The sequence below is a fragment of the Palaemon carinicauda genome, chromosome 38 (assembly GCF_036898095.1).
Source record: "Palaemon carinicauda isolate YSFRI2023 chromosome 38, ASM3689809v2, whole genome shotgun sequence".
Lineage (NCBI taxonomy): Eukaryota > Metazoa > Arthropoda > Malacostraca > Decapoda > Palaemonidae > Palaemon > Palaemon carinicauda.
The window spans coordinates 64,894,528-64,913,554 of record NC_090762.1 but is presented as its reverse complement, the minus strand read 5'-3'; the positions used below and the strand labels follow the sequence as shown (position 1 = coordinate 64,913,554).

General features: G+C 41.7%; 1 protein-coding gene across 1 annotated transcript in view; it reads right to left on the bottom strand.

The window, feature by feature from the left end:
• The window catches only part of mus81 (mus81 structure-specific endonuclease subunit), a 266,143-nt gene that overhangs the window by 88,391 nt on the left and 158,725 nt on the right, over window positions 1-19,027 (bottom strand). Inside the window, exon 9 of the mRNA XM_068362324.1 lies at window positions 9,817-9,938. Within this exon, the coding sequence (XP_068218425.1) occupies window positions 9,817-9,938 (122 nt within the window). The remainder of the gene's footprint in view (window positions 1-9,816; window positions 9,939-19,027) is intronic.

Genomic DNA, 19,027 nt, shown 5'->3' with positions numbered 1-19,027 from the left:
TATGTCATGTAACTGCTTAACGGACTGACCAGCAACAACCAACAGGTGCGGGAGGACGCTCGACGTCAACTCGAGACTGCCTTGACTGCCTAGACTGAGCAGTCAAAACAACTCTTGACTGCGGTGCTTGACGCTCAACGTCAAAACAAGTCAACTTCGCTGGTTGGCGAACGTCCTGAACGTCAACAAGAGCATGCGGCAGCGGCTGAACGTCCACAAGCGGCTGAAAGTCAACACTGGACTGCATCGAGTGAGGCTCTACAAAACGTGACTGACGTGACTTTGTAACGTCAACGTCAACAGGACGAGCAAAGGTTCGTTTGGGCGGCTGACGGCCAGGATCTCGATCAGCTAAGCGGCGAGGATTATCGTGAACCTGCTCAGCAGAATAGTCCTCCATAAGAGAGGCAAGCTTATTCTGCATGTCTTGCCGTACAACCCATTTAGGATCAACGGGAATGGTTGCGGTAAGAGACGAGGGTAACGTCTGTGACTGCAAAACCTTGCCTACAAAAAGACTCTCGGAGCCTGTGTTACGCTTTTGTTTAGGCGGCGAGCAGTCTTCCGATGACTGCATAGGGTCAGAGCTGTCCTAATAGTTAAAACAAGGACGCTGGACCTGTCCTGAAAGGACTGACTTTCGCTTAAAGGGCCTCGAAACCTTGTTCCACGGTTTCTTATGCGAAAAGCCTTCGGATGACGAGGAGAAACAACGTCTCGCTCGTCTTATGGTAGGGGCGGTGTTGATGAGACACGCCTGAAACCATAGAGGGAACGTCTGTTCGCTGATCAAGTCCTCTCGAACCCATAAGTCGTACGACATTACTTCTCCCCTGGGCTCGGGAGCTTGCAAGAGGTCTCGGACTAGGCAAACGACAGGCACGAACAGACGAACCCTCGGTCGCAACACTGATAACACTTTGCGCAATTATCACTTTATCACTACGATTTTCTGTTTTGCACTTATTTCACTGAAATCGAATTTTTTAACAATTCACATTAGGTATGAATAAAACTGATTTCTACCTGAAGCACGCAATTCTACCCTCATCAAAAGGTTATAATTGCGAAATCAGTCGTATAATGTAAGCACATTAATACAAGCAAAAAACAGTAAACATATTTTAAGATAAAAAGATCAGTGGCTGGGAAGGAGACTAAACACTAGTTCATTCAAAACTACGTTTTCAATCTCTCACCGTACAGTGCCTTGGGACGAGAATAAAAACTAAAAACGTTTTATCCTTTCTCCCCGTACAGAGACTAGGGACGAGAGTAAAAAACTGACTCGAGAAAAACGTTACTCGCTTGGGACGAGAATAAAGATCGGAACGTTCTCTCTCCTCTCTCTCTCTCCGTCTCTATCTCTCTCTCTCTCTCTCTCTCTCTTGATATCGCACCGAAGAGAAGAGCCCACTTACCTTTCGTCAATAAACAGGTTATTTGACCAAAGGAAAAAACTGAAAGGTTTTTCAATTAAAAAGTTCCTTTAAAATAGTATTTAAAACATTTAAGCTTTGAAAGAAGAATGAACAAAACGTCAGAATCGATTTACTCTTTCTGCAAAGTGAAACCGTGATACTCTCTCTCTCTATCGTAACGATAGAGCGCAAACTGCGTAGCATAAATAAACTAAACGTTAGTTCATCTTTGAAACAGTACGAAGACTATTCAAAGAAAATCTTTCATAAAATATCTACTAAAAAATATTCATTTAATAAGTTTTAAATCATTTGCTCTGTAAAAGTTATTTACTATTGAAAGGGCTCAACGTTGTTTAACTTTGGTTTCCAAGTTAGGACCGCCTACTCTCAGGAAAGGTCGCATATAAACAAATCATTAAAATTTATCTTGATGTTTATTATAAATGGAAAGCTAATCGAAGAGGCCTAATAAAGGCGGTTGAGATATAAAATATATAGAGGAAAATCTATAATTAATTTATAACGTGATAAGATAATTGCTAAAAGCCTAAAACACACTTCCGTACTAAGGGAAGGGTCGGCCATTTAAAAGTCAAAGAAAGTCCAAAAAACAATCCAAAGTCATCAAAAATTAAATCTATCCAAAAACGAGTTCAAGATTTAAGTTGAAGATAAAACACCTGCACTGCGAAAGCTCAAACCAAAAGGAAGTACTTCACCAAATATGTTGAGAAAACTCCAGGTTATACAGCGAGTATTGATACGTCTTGTCGTTAAGGCCGACAGAGAAAAAATTTGGGTCTGTTTACAGGTATATGCGGTATCTGGCCGATAGTTGGCGCTGGTGGGCACACCTGCAACCTTCATAGCGATCGCTCGCGAGTTTTTGTGTGTGTTTTCTGTCGAGCCGCTGGAGCAGCAGCTATTATATATTCACCGGCTAAGTTAAATATTTAAAAATACAAATTACTGTTCTTTAAAAATACCTTTTTAAAGTAATTTGTATTTTTCCTAGCTATACAAACCTGAGTCCTTTACATAAGGAACATATTTCAGCATGAAAGCTGGACAGCCGTAGAATAGTTAACGAGTAGTTAAGCGATAAGTGGGAGCTAGGGCCAAGGAGCCCCGCCTCGTTCATGTCAGTCTCTTCGCTTATGTCTTTTCAACTCAGTACTGCTAGGGGTAGTTAAGGAGGTAAGTGTAATCTAATGGACTTGAGTTTGTGTAGCTAGGAAATATATGAATCAACTGTAAAATTTGTGATGTTTCTACGTTAATACAAACCTTATTCCTTTGGGTAAGGAAACTCACTGCTTGGTGGGTCAGACGTCCTATATGGGAGCAAAGCAGATGAATCCAGCAACCTCTTATCTGTTTATCATTGGGATGAATAGGCTGATAGGAACTGGTCTGTCCAAAATTGTTCAAAGCAGTGAGGCTGATTACTGGTCTCCAGCCTCCCGTCAACTTTTCTATGGGAAAAGGTCAACTTTTAACAGTGGAGACCCGCCCAGAACTACAGTACTTAAAGAATGTCCTTGTCCAACATCTATTGGACTTCTGCTTGCATGATGTAGTCTTTCTGCAATCCTAGAGAATACGATGATATCATCATCGGAGTCCTGAGTGAAGTAGGACAACAGCCGGAGAATGGGAAAAGGTATTCGAACTGTCAAATCCTATGCCCCATGGTACTACCACCTCATCTACCGGCTTGAGAGGCATTCCTCAACTTGTGCCAGTTGCATTGGAGGATTGCCTTTCCTTATGGGACCTAGCCCCTCTCCTTCCTCTCAATCTTCGTTGGCTGAAATGGGTGCAAAATGGCTGGGCGACATCAGTCTACCTTCTGTAGGAAGAAGCTGAAGGTGTTGTGTTCTCACATATGTAATGTATATAGGTGTTGCTGTAAGTAATTGATATGCATTTAATTTTTTTCTCTTTATAGCAAACTTATTTTTCTTCATAAAAGTGTAGTGCACCATCATCCCTATCATAGGTTACTTAGTTCATTTATGTGTAAAGTTTCTTTGTGATCATATCTGAAGTGTGGTATTAGTTATCTTATTTTCTATATTTGTTATCTTCATATGTTTATGAAAGTTGTCTTAATGCGTTTAATTAATCACCTTGGTCAGTTATAGCCAGTGATACACTCCTATACCACATTTTAGGGAGAATCACTACCAACTTAACATTGTTTATATCTCAGGAGTGGATTGCAAGTTGGATTTGAGGAGAAAGATAGTTGCTTTCGAGAGTAATGACCACTGGTAATGTCATTACTTTGATACCTTATTACACACATCATCAAATATGTTTTGTTAATTATTCTGTTTCCATATTCTTTGCTATTTGTACCTCCTTGAAACATACAGTATTCTATTTAGTGTTAAAGAAAAACTTAATTTCTAATGGCAGGTAGGTAGTAGGTTGGCCAGGGCACCAGCAACCCGTTGAGATACTACCGATAGAGTGTTATGGGGTCCTTTGACTGACCAGTCAGTACTACATTGGATTCTTCTCTCTGTTTATGGTTCATTTTCCCTTTGCCTACACATACACCGAATGGTCTGACCTATTCTTTACATATGCTCCTATGTCCTCATACACCTAACAACACTGAGATTACCAAATGATTCTTTTTCACCCAAGGGATTACTGTACTATCATTGTTCAGTGGCCACTTTTCCTCTTGTTAAGGGTAGAAGAGACTCTTTAGCTATGGTAAGCAGTTCTTCTAGAAGAAGGACACTCCAAAATCAAACCCTTGTTCTCTAGTCTTGGGTTAGAGTTCTCTTGCCTGATGGTACACTTGGGCATTATTCTATCTTATTTCTCTTCCTATTGTTTTGTTAAAGTTTTTTTTTATAGTTTATATAGGAGATATTTATTTTAATGTTGTTACTGTTCTTGAAATATGTTATTTTTCTTTGTTTCCTTTCCTCACTTGGCTATTTTCCCTGTTGGAGCCCCTTGGCTTATAGCATCCTGCTTTCCCAACTAGGGTTATAGCTTAGGAAGTAATAATAATAATAATAATAAAAATAATAATAAAAATAATAATACTGTAATAATAATAATAATAATAATAATGGTAACTTTTCAGTATTCTAACTTTCGGTATTCCTTTTCCTCCAGGCACTTACTTATTTCAGTTAGCCAAATAAGCGATGGTAGAGGTAATGCTGTACTGTTTACATGCTTAGTGAGTAGAGCCATTCACAATGAAGTAACAGAACTTATTACCTCATCTTTTATCAATTCTTTGAAAAGATTTACATAAAGAGGATCGGTAAAACAAATCCTTTCTGACAGAGGTACTAATTTTGTTGGTGCTATCAATGAATTAACCTCAAAGCAGTTTTTGATGAAAGAGGACCAATACAGTACTGTATTTCTTATCTGAACAAAATTGTGTATGGATATTTAATCCTCCACATGCTTCTCACATGGAAGCAGCTTGGCAACACATGATCAGCATTGCCCAAAGAATTTTAGATTTAATGCTGATGAACCATAAAATTGAGCACTTAACTTACAAGGTACATGTAACCATATTTGCCGAGATCTGCGCGATAGTCAATTCTTGGCCTATCATGCCTGTGTCTACAGACCCAAAAGATTCCTTTGTCCTCTCACTATCAGTGCTACTTACACACAAACATTAAAATGTAGAATACTTCTACCAAGACGTGGTGTTAGTTTATTTTTTCTATTTTCTCTATTTGTTACCTTTATATGTTTATGCCTGTTATTTCAGTGCGTTTAATTAATCACCTTGGTCAGATATTAGCCGGTGATACACTTCTATAGTCCCATTTTATGGAGAATCACTATCAATATACCATTGTTTATATCCCTGGAGTTGGTTGCAAGTTGGATGTGAGAAGGATCATGCTTTTGAGCATAATGACAACTGCTAATTTGTTATTACTTTAATACTTTATTATTACTGACAGCATCGAGTAACTTTGTTTATAATTCTACCGTTTTCATTTTCTTTGCTATTTGTACTTCCTGGAAACATATTGTATTACATCTAATGATGGAGAAAAAGTTAATTTCTAAAGGAAACTTTTCTGTATTCTTATGTTTCAATATTCCTTTTCTTCCAGGTACTTAAATAAACGATGGTTTTTTACCACTTATTCACGACCCATCAAAAACAGAACAGGAGTCATTGATTTGGATCTCACAACTATTTTCTTTACTAGTGACTTTAGAAGCGTGGTCATTGTTGATTTCATTTCAAGAACCACTGATGCTTTTCTGGAGACTGCTTGCTGAAAGAGTTTCTGTTCGATTTCCTCCATTTTTTTATAATTCCTTCTAATTCCTCCACAGGGAACAGGGTAAGATCATTCATAACTGGGCTGTTTCTTAAAGCTAGAGCTTCTCTCTGTTCAATCCTACTTTCGAACTTTGTCTCGAAGGCATCTCTACGTTTTAGATTCCAATTAGTCCATATTGGTTCTTGGAGAGGTGGGCCAAGAAAGTGACTGCCTTTGCCCTGGACACTACTAAGTCCATAAACTGTTTCGTCTTCTCAGGGTACCATAAATCTTAAGAAATTATGTGCCTTGAAAGGCTCGGTGGTAAGATTTTATTTAAGCAGCTGGCCTAAGAGAGTTTCTCCTACTGGTGACTCGCAGATTATTATTATTATCATTACTTACTATGCTTTAACCTTAGTTTGAAGAGCAGGATGCTATAAGCCCAAGAGCTCCAACAGGGACAATAGCCTAGTGAGGAAAGGAAACGAGGAAACAAATAGAATAGTGCGCTTGAGTGTACCCTCAAACAAGAGAACTCTAACCCAAGACAGTGGGAGACAATAGTGCAGAGGCTATGGCACTACCCAAGACTAGAGAACAGTGGTTTGATTTTGGAGTGTCCTTCTCCTAGAAGAGCTCTTACCATCGCTAAAGTCTCTTCTACCCTTACCAAGAGGAAAGTGGCCACAGTGCAGTATTTAATTCCTTGAGTAAAGAAGAAATATTTGGTTATCCTAGTGTTGTTAGGTGCATGAGGGAAGAGGAAAATGTGTATAGAAAAGGCCAGACTATTCGGTGTATGTGTAGGCAAATGAAAAATGAGTTGTAATCAGAGAGTGATCCAATGTAGTACTATCTGGCCAGTCAAAGAACCCAACAATAATATCTCAAAGGGTGGTTGGTGCCTTGGCCAACCTATTACCTATGAGCTGTTGATTGCTTCCTAGATTAAGGATACTCTAAAGGCATTTTGGTTACTATTCCCGATCAGCTTTTTTGTGTTAGTCTTGTTGCCTTTCTTAGCAGTTTTGATAGGTTCTTCCAAATCGCTGATATGCCTAATTACAGTCGGTTCTCTCAGGAAGGCCGACTGACTCCATTTCTTTTGCTTCCGCTGGAGAGGCGTCTGACTCTAGCGTAGCTGGGTCAGCTTCTGAGTCCTCACTTTTCGACGTAGGTAATTCTTCTCGATTTAGAGAATGACTCTGAAGTCCACATATTCTTTCTGGTTCTAAAACTGTACCAGGTCAATATTCAAGAGTTTCGTTGTCTCTGATTATCTTAGCAGACATAGAGGTTCTCTTCGAGCGTGTTTTTACCTTCGGTGACATTGCAGAAACTTGTGTCTCTTAAAAAGGTTCCCCATTCACTTCAGGATGACCTATAGACTACTAAGTCCTTTGATCATCTGATAATCAATGATGTCCAACTATTGTGGTCTTTAGAGAATCTTTCATTCGATGGTAGTCTCAAAGGATTAGTCTTGCAGTGACAGATTCCTACTTTTCCCAAGTATCCTTGTGTCCTTCCTCTAAGTTCAGGCTGTTTGAAGAAAAACAATGTGGATACCTTGGCCTCTGACAGAAACTTTCCTAGGGGAGGTTCGATATCTTGAATGTGTCTGCATCTGAGAAGTCTGAGTAATGTCCTCTTCTGAGTACCTCAAATGGGAAATATTACTTGGGGAAATCTTTACATAAACCGAAGTTGATCTCGTTTAATAGAGAGATTTCCACAATTAGGGATACTTCCTATGAGGAGAGGAGAGCATTTTCGTGCTCATGTTCATGTTCATTCTGAGTCTCTCTGGAGAGTACTTGAGAGTGTGATTGGCACTTTAGTAAACTAGAAGTAGATCTTTCACAAGCATGCAATATCCTAATATTACAGTTGAAGTCGGCGAGTGTTTCTCAGTTGGTAAACATGACAACATATTTTTTGTGTAATCATCCAACTGGGCGCACACTTGGAGTGTAACCTGATCCATTATTATTCTTTAAGTGCATAGGTGAGCAATCATAGGGAACCGCTCATGAATCGAATAGAAGAGCACTCCATCACATGCCTAGATACTCTTGTGTATGTCAATGAGATTTTTTAAAAGGACTTTTATCCTTATCTGTGGGTAGATCCCATGAAATCAGACCTCTTGAGCATGTGGGCTTATCATCAGAGGAGTACGAACGTCTGTTTATATGTAAACTTCAAACATGAATATTCTCCTGTTCTAGTGCAGTCAAGTTCTATACTTGTGAAGATTAGCTCACTTTACTGCAAGAAGAAGAACGTGTATGTTCTATCTCCAAGTCCTTATCTGCCGATTGTGTACTCAAGAAGTGCATTGTCAGAGAAGATCATCGGCAAACAGCCGAGTACTCATTTTGATAAGTGTGTTTGCACGTTGGGGAATATTCCAAGTTGGAAGGAATAGCGCTATGAAGTTGGCGAGTTATTACCTGAGCGCATATAGGAGAGCGCTCTCTCAAATAGATTATGTGCATGTACAGCTGAATGTTCAACTTCCTGACAGTTCACAAGCAAAGAGCCACACATGCTACAAGTCAAATACTATCTAAGAGAGCCCTGCTCAAAATCATGACCACAGGCATGCACCCCATAAGATCCAATAAAGTATATGCACAATTTGGCAAGTGTAAGCATTCCAAGGGGAGTGCATGATGTTGCACAGGTGAGGGAGATCCAGGTGAGCGCTCAACATAATGAGAGCACACGTGCTTGAAGACCTTTTTGTTTACTGTAGGAGGACTTAATCTAATTCATTTACAACAAAATTCTTCCTCAGACAATATAATTACTTTACTGTATACACCTCCTGATGAGTGGGAGGGAGATTCTTTGGTAAGACAATGACATTGTCTTGGAGAAACTCTCCTATTCATCCTGTAAAGGCGGTCTAAATTAGGAGATGAGATTGTTGCCCTGATGACGTCGTAGCCAGTAAAGGGCTAGGAGGCAAAGGAGGGCGTAAACACTTTGACACAAAAGGCTCCTCTAAAAGCAAGGATAATTGTTTAGGAGGATTTCTTCTGCAGGTGCAGCAGACAAAGTAGTCTCCAGTGACAGATACTTTGGCTTAGATAAAGCTAAGGCTTGCAAGGTTCTCTCTCTGGAAGGTACTCCTAGTCCTACAGACAATCATAACGTCTTATGGTGACGTTGCTCCCAGTGTCCTCTGAAAGGTCTTATCAGGTTTGCCAAGAGCAAGAGAGAGATCTGCTTCTCTAAGGGAAGCAGATATTGCGGTCTCACTCTGGGCTTACCCCAAGGCTAGATTACTGTTGTCTTCCTTCTTTACATACCCCCTGGAGGAGGTTGACAGAGATGGATCAGAAGCCAGAGTTCCAAGAGGGGAAAGAAGATAACCAGCAAATTTTTTTGCCTTAGTAGTGGAACTGGAAGGGGGAGTATCTTGCTTGATTTTCATTTTCCTATTCTTGCCTAAATCCTGCCACTGGGAGGCTGACCACTCCCTACAGTCCCCCCAAGGGGAAGACTGCGTACAGTCAATCGTATTCTTGCCTAACTCCTGCTACTCAGAGGCTAACCACTCCCTTCACTCCCCACAAGGGGAAGACTGTGTACAGCCATGCCACCTGCAAGCACGACACAAGGAATGGGGATCAACAATTTGGCTTGCTCATGAAAGCTTTGCAAAGTAGTCCAGGAATTTTAGGGCAAGATTGCATGCCACATGCAGTTTCTCCGTGAAAAGGCATACACGATCAATCTATAAAGAAAAATAAAAATTTTTATTGCCCAAGAGGACGTCTGTACTGCTCGGTGGCTGGAGTCAAATTGGCTTCTCAGTGAGCTGGTTGTGGAGGAGAGCTTCTCCCACTATCCACCAGTAACTACCAACAACTTGCTATAAATTTCAACAGCGGAGTTCCAGTTGAGCTGCAATCATACTCCTAATAAAGGATGAATGTTTATATCCATATTGGAATAAATAGTTTTTTTATTAAATTTGATACTGTATTTAACTACAACCGGCTACAAAAAACACAAACCGACAGATGCAAATGATGAATTATTATTCTCTTTATCTTTGTCTTACCATATTCCATTTAAATATTGTAATTTTAAATTACCTGTAAGTGCCGGTATTCTGGAAATCGCAGGCTTTTTCTGCCTTGGAGAAAGTAAACCAGGGCTTTGATTTGGTGCACATTCATTTGACAGGTAAGCATAAGTGAAGCCAAGGGGTGCAGTTCTGAAAATCAAATTGTCATCATGAATGCTCTATGCAGACAATTTATATAAAAAAATTAAATCTTTAGCACAGGAAAACCAAAATTGGCAAAACTGCTATGAGATAAGGAACAAAGCTTCAAACAATGTTATTTTTATTAATAAAATAAATTTTTGAATATACTTACCCGATAATCATGTAGCTGTCAACTCCGTTGCCCGACAGAATTCTATGGAGGGATACGCCAGCTATCACAATACTAGAAGGGGGTGTATTTACCAGCGCCACCTGTGGCCAGGTACTCAAGTACTTCTTGTTGACACCTCCTCAATTATTCCTCGGTCCACTGGTTCTCTATGGGGAGGAAGGGAGGGTCGATTAAATCATGATTATCGGGTAAGTATATTCAAAAATTTATTTTATTAATAAAAATAACATTTTTCAATATTAAACTTACCCGATAATCATGTAGCTGATTCACACCCAGGGGGGTGGGTGAAAAACCAGTGTACAAGACTAAAGGATAGCTAAGTATCCCGTATTTCATATAATCAGTTATCCACAATAACAATGAAATAATAAGTACCTGGTAAGGAAGTCGACTTGAACCGTTACTCAGCCTTTAATAAGATCGTCTTCCTTACTGAGCGCAGCGTTCCTCTTGGGAGGCTGAATCAACTCAAAGGTGCTAAAGTATACAGGGCTGCAACCCATACTAAAGGACCTCATCACAACCTTTAACCTTGGCGCTTCTCAAGAAAGAATTGACCACCCGCCAAATCAACAAGGATGTGGAAGGCTTCTTAGCCGACCGTACAACCCATAAAAAGTATTCAAGAGAAAGGTTAAAAAGTTATGGGATTATGGGAATGTAGTGGCTGAGCCCTCGCCTACTACTGCATTCGTTGCTACGAATGGACCCAGGGTGTAGCAGTACTCGTAAAGAGACTGGACATCTTTGAGATAGAATGATGCGAACACTGACTTGTTTCTCCAATAGGTTGCATCCATAACACTCTGCAGAGAACGGTTCTGTTTGAAGGCCACTGAAGTAGCCACAGCTCTCACTTCATGTGTCCTTACCTTCAGCAAAGCAAGGTCTTCTTCCTTCAGATGAGAATTTGCTTCTCTAATCAGAAGCCTGATGTAGTAAGAAACTGAGTTCTTAGACATTGGTAGAGAAGGCTTCTTGATAGCACACCATAAGGCTTCTGATTGTCCTCGTAATGGTTTTGACCTTCTTAGATAGTACTTAAGAGCTCTAACTGGGCAAAGTACTCTCTCCAGTTCGTTCCCCACCATGTTGGACAGGCTTGGGATCTCGAACGACTTAGGCCAAGGACGGGAAGGAAGCTCGTTTTTAGCCAAAAAACCGAGCTGCAAGGAACATGTAGCCGTTTCAGATGTGAAACCTATGTTCCTGCTGAAGGCGTGGATCTCACTTACAGTGAACCCTCGCTACTTCGCGGTTCGACCATCGCGGATTCACCACTTCGCGGATTTTTTCCATAACCCATATATATACAGTAATATATATATATAGGTATGCATGTATTTATGTATATATGTAGGTATGTATATGTGTATACATATAAATATATATATATATATATATACACACACACACACACACATATATATATATATATATATATATATATATATATATATATATATATATATATATATATACATATATATATATATATATATATATATATATATATATATATATATATATATATATACACATATATATATCTATATATCTAAAGTAGGAAGATGTGATGTAGTTCTAAGGGAAAAGTATGGGAAATATGTCTGGGTAATAAGCAAAGCTCTACCTACAGTTTGTTTCTACATTATGATCAGAGATAAATGTAAACAAAACATTGGTTGCCATTTTTTATCGTGCTTTTTAGCATGTTTAGGAAATGCATGATATAAAATCACCTTTAATATTTGTGCCTGTTTTAGTTTAGGGTACTGTAGTACATGCATTAAGTGTTCTGTACATTAAAGGGTAGTTTGTTAACAGTACTACGTACAAGGGAAGGTTTTAAAAGTCTGAATATACATGTTGAATAAATAGGTAAATATGGTGTCACTACTTCGCGGATTTTCACCTATCGCGGCCGCGACTGGAACCTATCTACCGCGATAAACGAGGGTTCACTGTACTCTTTTACCTGTTGCTAAGCACACGAGGAAAAGAGTTTTTAATGTGAGGTCCTTAAAAGAGGCTGATTGGAGCGGTTCAAATCCTGATGACATTAGGAACCTTAGGACCACGTCTAGATTCCAGCCTGGAGTGGACAACCGACGTTCCTTTGAGGTCTCAAAAGACCTAAGGAGGTCCTGTAGATCTTTGTTGGAGGAAAGATCCAAGCCTCTGTGGCGGAAAACCGCTGCCAACATACTTCTGTAACCCTTGATCGTAGGAGCTGATAGGGATCTTACGTTCCTTAGATGTAACAGGAAGTCAGCAATCTGGGTTACAGTGGAACTGGTTGAGGAAACTGCATTGGCCTTGCACCAGCTTCGGAAGACTTCCCATTAAGACTGATAGACTCTGAGAGTGGATGTCGTCCTTGCTCTGGCAATCGCTCTGGCTGCCTCCTTCGAAAAGCCTCTAGCTCTTGAGAGTCTTTCGATAGTCTGAAGGCAGTCAGACGAAGAGCGTGGAGGTTTGGGTGTACCTTCTTTATGTGAGGTTGACGCAGAAGGTCCACTCTAGGAGGAAGAGTCCTGGGAACGTCGACCAGCCATTGCAGTACCTCGGTGAACCATTCTCTCGCGGGCCAGAGGGGAGCAACCAACGTCAGCCGTGTCCCTTTGTGAGAGGCGAACTTCTGAAGTACCCTGTTGACAATCTTGAACGGCGGGAATGCATACAGGTTGAGATGGGACCAATCCAGCAGAAAGGCATCCACGCGAACTGCTGCTGGGTCTGGAATCGGAGAACAATACAAGAGGAGCCTCTTGGTCATCGAGGTAGCGAATAGATCTATGGTTGGCTGACCCCACAGGGCCCAAAGTCTGCTGCAAACATTCTTGTGAAGGGTCCACTGTGGGGAAGACCTGACCCTTCCGGCTGAGGCGATCTGCCATGACATTCATATCGCCCTGAATGAGCCTCGTTACCAGCGTGAGCTTTCGATCTTTTGACCAAATGAGGAGGTCCCTTGCGATCTCGAACAACTTCCTCGAATGAGTCCCTCCCTGCTTGGAGATGTAAGCCAAGGCTGTGGTGTAGTCGGAGTTCACCTCCACCACCTTGTTAAGCTGGAGGGACTTGAAGTTTATCAAGGCCAGATGAACTGCCAACAACTCCTTGCAATAGATGTGAAGTGTCCTTTGCTCCTGATTCCATGTTCCCGAGCATTCCTGTCCGTCCAGTGTCGCACCCCAGCCCGTGTCCGATGCGTCCGAGAAGAGACGGTGGTCGGGGGTCTGAACAGCCAATGGTAGACCTTCCTTGAGAAGAATGTTGTTCTTCCACCACGTTAGAGAAGACCTCATCTCTTCGGAAACAGGAACTGAGCCCGTCTCTAGCGTCATGTCCTTTATCCAGTGAGCAGCTAGATGATACTGAAGGGGGCGGATGAGGAGTCTCCCTAACTCGATGAACAGGGCCAGCGATGAAAGTGTCCTGTTAGACTCATCCACTGCCTGACTAAGCATCGGTTCCTTCTCAGCATGCTCTGGATGCATTCTAGGGCTTGGAAGATCCTTGGGGCCGACGGACAAGTCCGAAAAGCTCGACTCTGAAGATCCATACCCAAGGAGACAATGGTCTGGGATGGAACGAGCTGAGACTCCTCAAAATTGACCAGGAGGCCCAGTTCCTTGGTCAGATCCATAGTCCATTTGAAAATCTCCAGACAGCGACGACTTGTGGGAGCTCTTAAAAGCCAGTCGTCTGACGGAGCCGGACACAAGATCATGATACTGCTGCACAGTCTGTAAACTGTCAATCATGGGCAAGCGAGGAAGTACAGTGACAACCCGAATCTGTCTAGACTGTCTGGGTCGTACAGACAACTCCTTAACGGGTTGCTGAGGTTGCCGCACTGCGTCACAACAAGTCCCTGTTGGTTGTTGAACGTCTTCCCCGTGACACATTGACTCCGTAAACAAAAAAATCCTCTAACAAGGACTAAGCTTGGACTGCATGTCATGCAACACAGCTCAAGGTCTATGGGAGCAGGTGTGGTAACAGACGGGATTAGCGGCTGAAGTGGAACCATTACCTTCCCTGTAAGCATGTTATGCTTAAAAAAAAGTCCATAAGAGGTTATGCAGCTAAAGGCTCCCTCCAAATGACAGAGTCCTCAAGGGAATATCAGAAGGAGGGAGAAAAGAACTTTCTCATCTACAGGGACCTTATCCTAGAAAAGCTAAGTTCTCTGAGTGAGGGTTCACTGGTGCAAAAGCAGCAGACTAGAAGGCAACGTTATGAAACTGCTTGACAGTCTAGTGAGTTGGCAACAACCCAAGATGTGTTGAGAAGCATGCGGTAAGGTATGCAGAGCATGATGTATGCAGAGTATGCTGTATGCAGAGCATGCTGTATGTAGAGCATGTTGTATGCAGAGCATGCTGAATGCAGAGCATGCTGTATGCAGAGCATGTTGTATGCAGAGCATGCTGAATGCAGAGCATGCTGAATGCTGAGCATGTAGTAAGCAGAGCCTGCTGTAAGGAAAGCAGAGCGTGTGCATGGCGTTTAACATTTCTCAGAAATTCCATGACCAGTGCTAGAGTGCTTTATGCATGCTTGCATGGAGTTTAAACCATGGTATGAAAATGGAGGTAAGGTATGCTGAACAGCAGAGTCAGAACGAGCTGGAACAACAATAGTTGTGGTTTCCTCTTCAAGACTCCGATGAGGGAACACCTGAGGCTCAGTCTGCAAAGGCTGAATAAAAGACAAGCAGAAGGAAGGCGCATGGGTGGAGGAGGCTGACTCCTAGCATGAGTGGTTGAACCCAAGGGTTGCGCTTGCTGAGCGGTTGGTGGAAGCGGAGTAGCAAGTTCCAGTACCTGTGGTGTGAGCGGAGCGCGATGAGGAAGAGGCTGCGCAGAACAAGGTAAAGTTCTCGCAAGCTGAGGCTCCTGAGGCGCAAGTCCAGGGTGTAGAGGAGCTTGCCTTGAGGAGGGTTGAGCTCGCTGCAGCGATGGTTGAGCAGACAGACTCACGGAGGGGAGAGGTTGTTGTACCCCAACCGAGAGTTGCACCACTGGTGGAGCAGCAAGGGGAGGCGGAGGAAGAGTGGAAAAACTCTCCTGATCCCAAAGCAAGGGTTGCCTTAAAGAAGGCTGAGGCTGAACAACACTGGGAACAGCGAACTCCGAAAGTGGCTCAACATCGTACGCCTGGCAGATGGTGCTGCGACCAGGCGGAGCAGGTGCAGGCTGGGCGAGCACAGGCGGAGCGAGAACAGGCGGAGGGAGTGTAGGCGGAGGAGGAGGTGCAACACTCTCAGCCCGACACTCACGCATCAAGTCCGAAAGCTGTGCTTGCATGGACTGTAGTAGAGTCCACAACATCGTACGCCTGGCAGATGGTACTGTGATCAGGCGGAGCGAGTGTAGGTGGAGGGAGTGTAGGCGGAGGCGGAGGAGCAACACTCTCAGCCCGACACTCACGCATCAAGTCCGAAAGCTGTGCTTGCATGGACTGTAGGAGAGTTCACAACATCGTACGCCTGGCAGGTGGTACTGTGATCAGGCGGAGCGATCATAGGCGGGGGGGAGTGTAGGCGGAGGCGGAGGTGCAACACTCTCAGCCCGACACTCACGCATCAAGACCGAAAGTTGTGACTGTATGGACTGCAGTAGAGTTAACTTGGGGTCGGCAGACACTAAGTTCTGCTGAGGTAAAGCCTTAACAGCAGAGATCTGTTGTGGCAGAACCTTACTCCTCTTAGGCGTAGTGTAATCAACTGATGACTGAGGAGAGTCAGAGCTAACCCAATGACTGCATTCGGGTTGTGAACTTTAACTTCGTACGTCTGGCATAGGTCTGGACTTAACGTTAAAGAGGTCTTGAGACCTGAGACCAGCGTTACTCTGCCTTTATTATCTCCCCTAATCTCTTCTGCAGACGAGCAAAATAAGGGCTCAATCGTCTGCGGGTGGGAGTGACGGTCTAGGTAAGACACGCCCACAACCACCGAGAATACTTCTGTGCGCCGATCAAGGCCTGCTGAACCCTTATGCCCTTCGACATTGCTTCTCCCCTGGGCTTGGGAGCTTGCAAGAGGTCCCGGACTGGGAGGACGACTGGCGCGCACAAAAGTACCCTCACGCACTAATCACTTATCACTTTGATTTCTGTTTGCACTTATTTCACTGAACTCGAAACTTTAAGTGGTTTGTACCTGAAATACGCAATTCTATCCTTTCTCAAAGTTAGTAATTGCGAAAACAGAATTACAATGTAACAGAAAAATCTAATGAAAGATAATTCAGTGGTTGGAAAGAGACTAAAGACTAGATCACTCTAGAAACGTTTAGTTTCTTCCCCTAAAGAGACTAGGGAGAAGAGCAAACGATAACGACGTTACTCGTACGCCTGGCAGGCTTGAATGAAACGTTTATCCTCTTTCTCCCTCCGTCTCTATCTCTCTCTCTCTCTCTCTCTCTCTCTCTTGACTTAGAACCTGAGAGAAGAGCCCAATCATATATATCGTTAAAACATATTATTGTTAAAGGAAAAAAACTGAAAAGTTCCTTTATTAGAATCAAAACCATTAAGTTAAGAAAGAATGAACAAAACGCTAGACACGGTTACTCTTACTGCAACGTGAAACCGTGAACATTCTTTCTCTATCGTAACGATAGAGTGCAAGTTGAACGTTCTGAACGTCAACAACTGCAGAGACAAAACAAAACGTTAGTTCAACTTTGAAAACAGTACGAGACTGTCAAAGAAAATCTTTCAAACTCTGTGGCGGAAATAGCATAATATGTTAACAGGTAAAACCGAAATGACGGGCTCAAAGTTTATTAACTTCGGTAAAAGACCGCCTACTATTAGGAAGGTCGAATATAAACAAATATAAAAATTAATTTTAATGAGTTTATAATAAAAGGAAGTTAATCGAAGAGGCCTATAAGAGGCGGAGAGATATAAAAAAAATCTATAACTTTTGTTAAGCAAAATTAAGAAAGAGAGTCTATACTCTCTTAGACACCAACACTTCCGCTAAGGGAAGGGTCGGCCATTGAAAGGTGAACGAGAGTTCATACTCTCTCGTCACCATAATTAATCAAATTAATTCCAAAAGCTAACTAAGCTAATATAGAAGTTTCCAGTAAAGCGACAGCCGAAATCAAAGAGAAATACTTCACCAAAGTCGTGAAAATACTCCAAGAACATAAGCGTATCCCAGAACGTCTTGCCGGAAGCACGACAGAGGAATAATTGAGGAGGTGTCAACAAGAAGTACTTGAGTACCTGGCCACAGGTGGCGCTGGTAAATACACCCCCTTCTAGTATTGTGATAGCTGGCGTATCCCTCCATAGAATTCTGTCGGGCAACGGAGTTGACAGCTACATGATTATCGGGTAAGTTTAATATTGAAAAATAATTTTTCATTATAAATAAAAATTTTAAATTGCAATAAAAAGAATCTCTGCTAAAAATACTTTATATTCAGTTATTTCTGCCATAAGCAAGAAAAGTAATGAAACTAATAAGTGAAATATGAATAATTTGTCATGGATGACAAATTATATCTTGCCATTTATTATCAAGTATTTCCAAGATGCCTTATCATTTCTACAAACCTCCCTTAACACTTCTATTGGTTCCTTCTTGAAGCTAGTTGAAATGTTGATGTCCACCCTAAAATCTAATATTCTCCCATTTTCTTATACTGTTTATTGTGATTTCATGGTTAATTCAACTTCAGATTTTCACGGTAAGTCTTTATTGGATTTGCCATGCATTACAGTGTTAATTGTTCATGGAATTTAATGCCGAGTGATAAAACATCCATATTCTCCTTGTACAATGTTATCTCAGGTTATGAGTAACTTTGGACATGAGAAAATTGGAACAAAAGCATACAAATTTAAATTAGGATACTAGTATACCATGCTAGGCAGAATATCTTGGCAATCCACGTTTACCGACGGCTATACAAGCGGATGAGCAACCTGATGGAGTAACGAGAACTTTGGGTGTGGAGGATATTGCCCCTTAAATCTTGATGTAGTCACTAACAGCAGGTTGATGGATTGGGTTTACGGCAATAGAAATGCTGTCTTTTCGGCTTCTACTCTCGATGCCCGGCAGATGAACTTACTGGAATTAGTAAGACTGGCAGGGGCCACTTGCTTCAGTTTGATAGGCAATGCATATCACAAGGAACTGGCTATCCCTTGAATCTAGCCAATGAATCCTCTATGGATTTGTTCAGTCTACAGAAAGAGAAAATGATAAATTGGCCCCCCAGTCCTGGGCGTAGCGGGGTGCTAAGAACATCCCGGTTTATAAATACTGAAGAAAAATTCAATATGGGTAATTGGAATGTTAGAACCATGAATCAGATTGGGAAGTTACAGCAAGTGGAGAATGAACTTATGAAATATAATCTGGATATCTTGGGCCTAGTGAAACAAGCTGTAGGGGGATTGGTAAGGAAATCATAGGCCAAGGCAATATATATATATCTATTCAGGAAGAACAGATGGAGTTGGACGAGAAAGGACAAGAATGATAACGACACCAAAACCAGAAAAGGCATTAACTGAGTGAAGAGCTGTAAATAGTAGATTGTTACTTGCAAAGTTTAAATCAAAGGAGTGCAATATGAGTGTTATATTTTGCTAAGCACCAACAAATAATTCCCCTGAAGAAAGGGAAGATGAATACTATGAGATCCCAGAGAGACATAAGAAAATTGTGATTGGTGACCTCAATGCTAAAGTTGGAAGGAATAATCAAGGTATAGAGAATTCAAAACCTGTAAATACTTCAGTCAACGTTATTTCTATAAACATTTTGTAGATTGAGAACAAAGCCCTCAGAAGAAAATGGGGAGTTAAATGGCAGGACAGAATTAGAAATGAAACTATTAGAAAGATTACTTGAGTG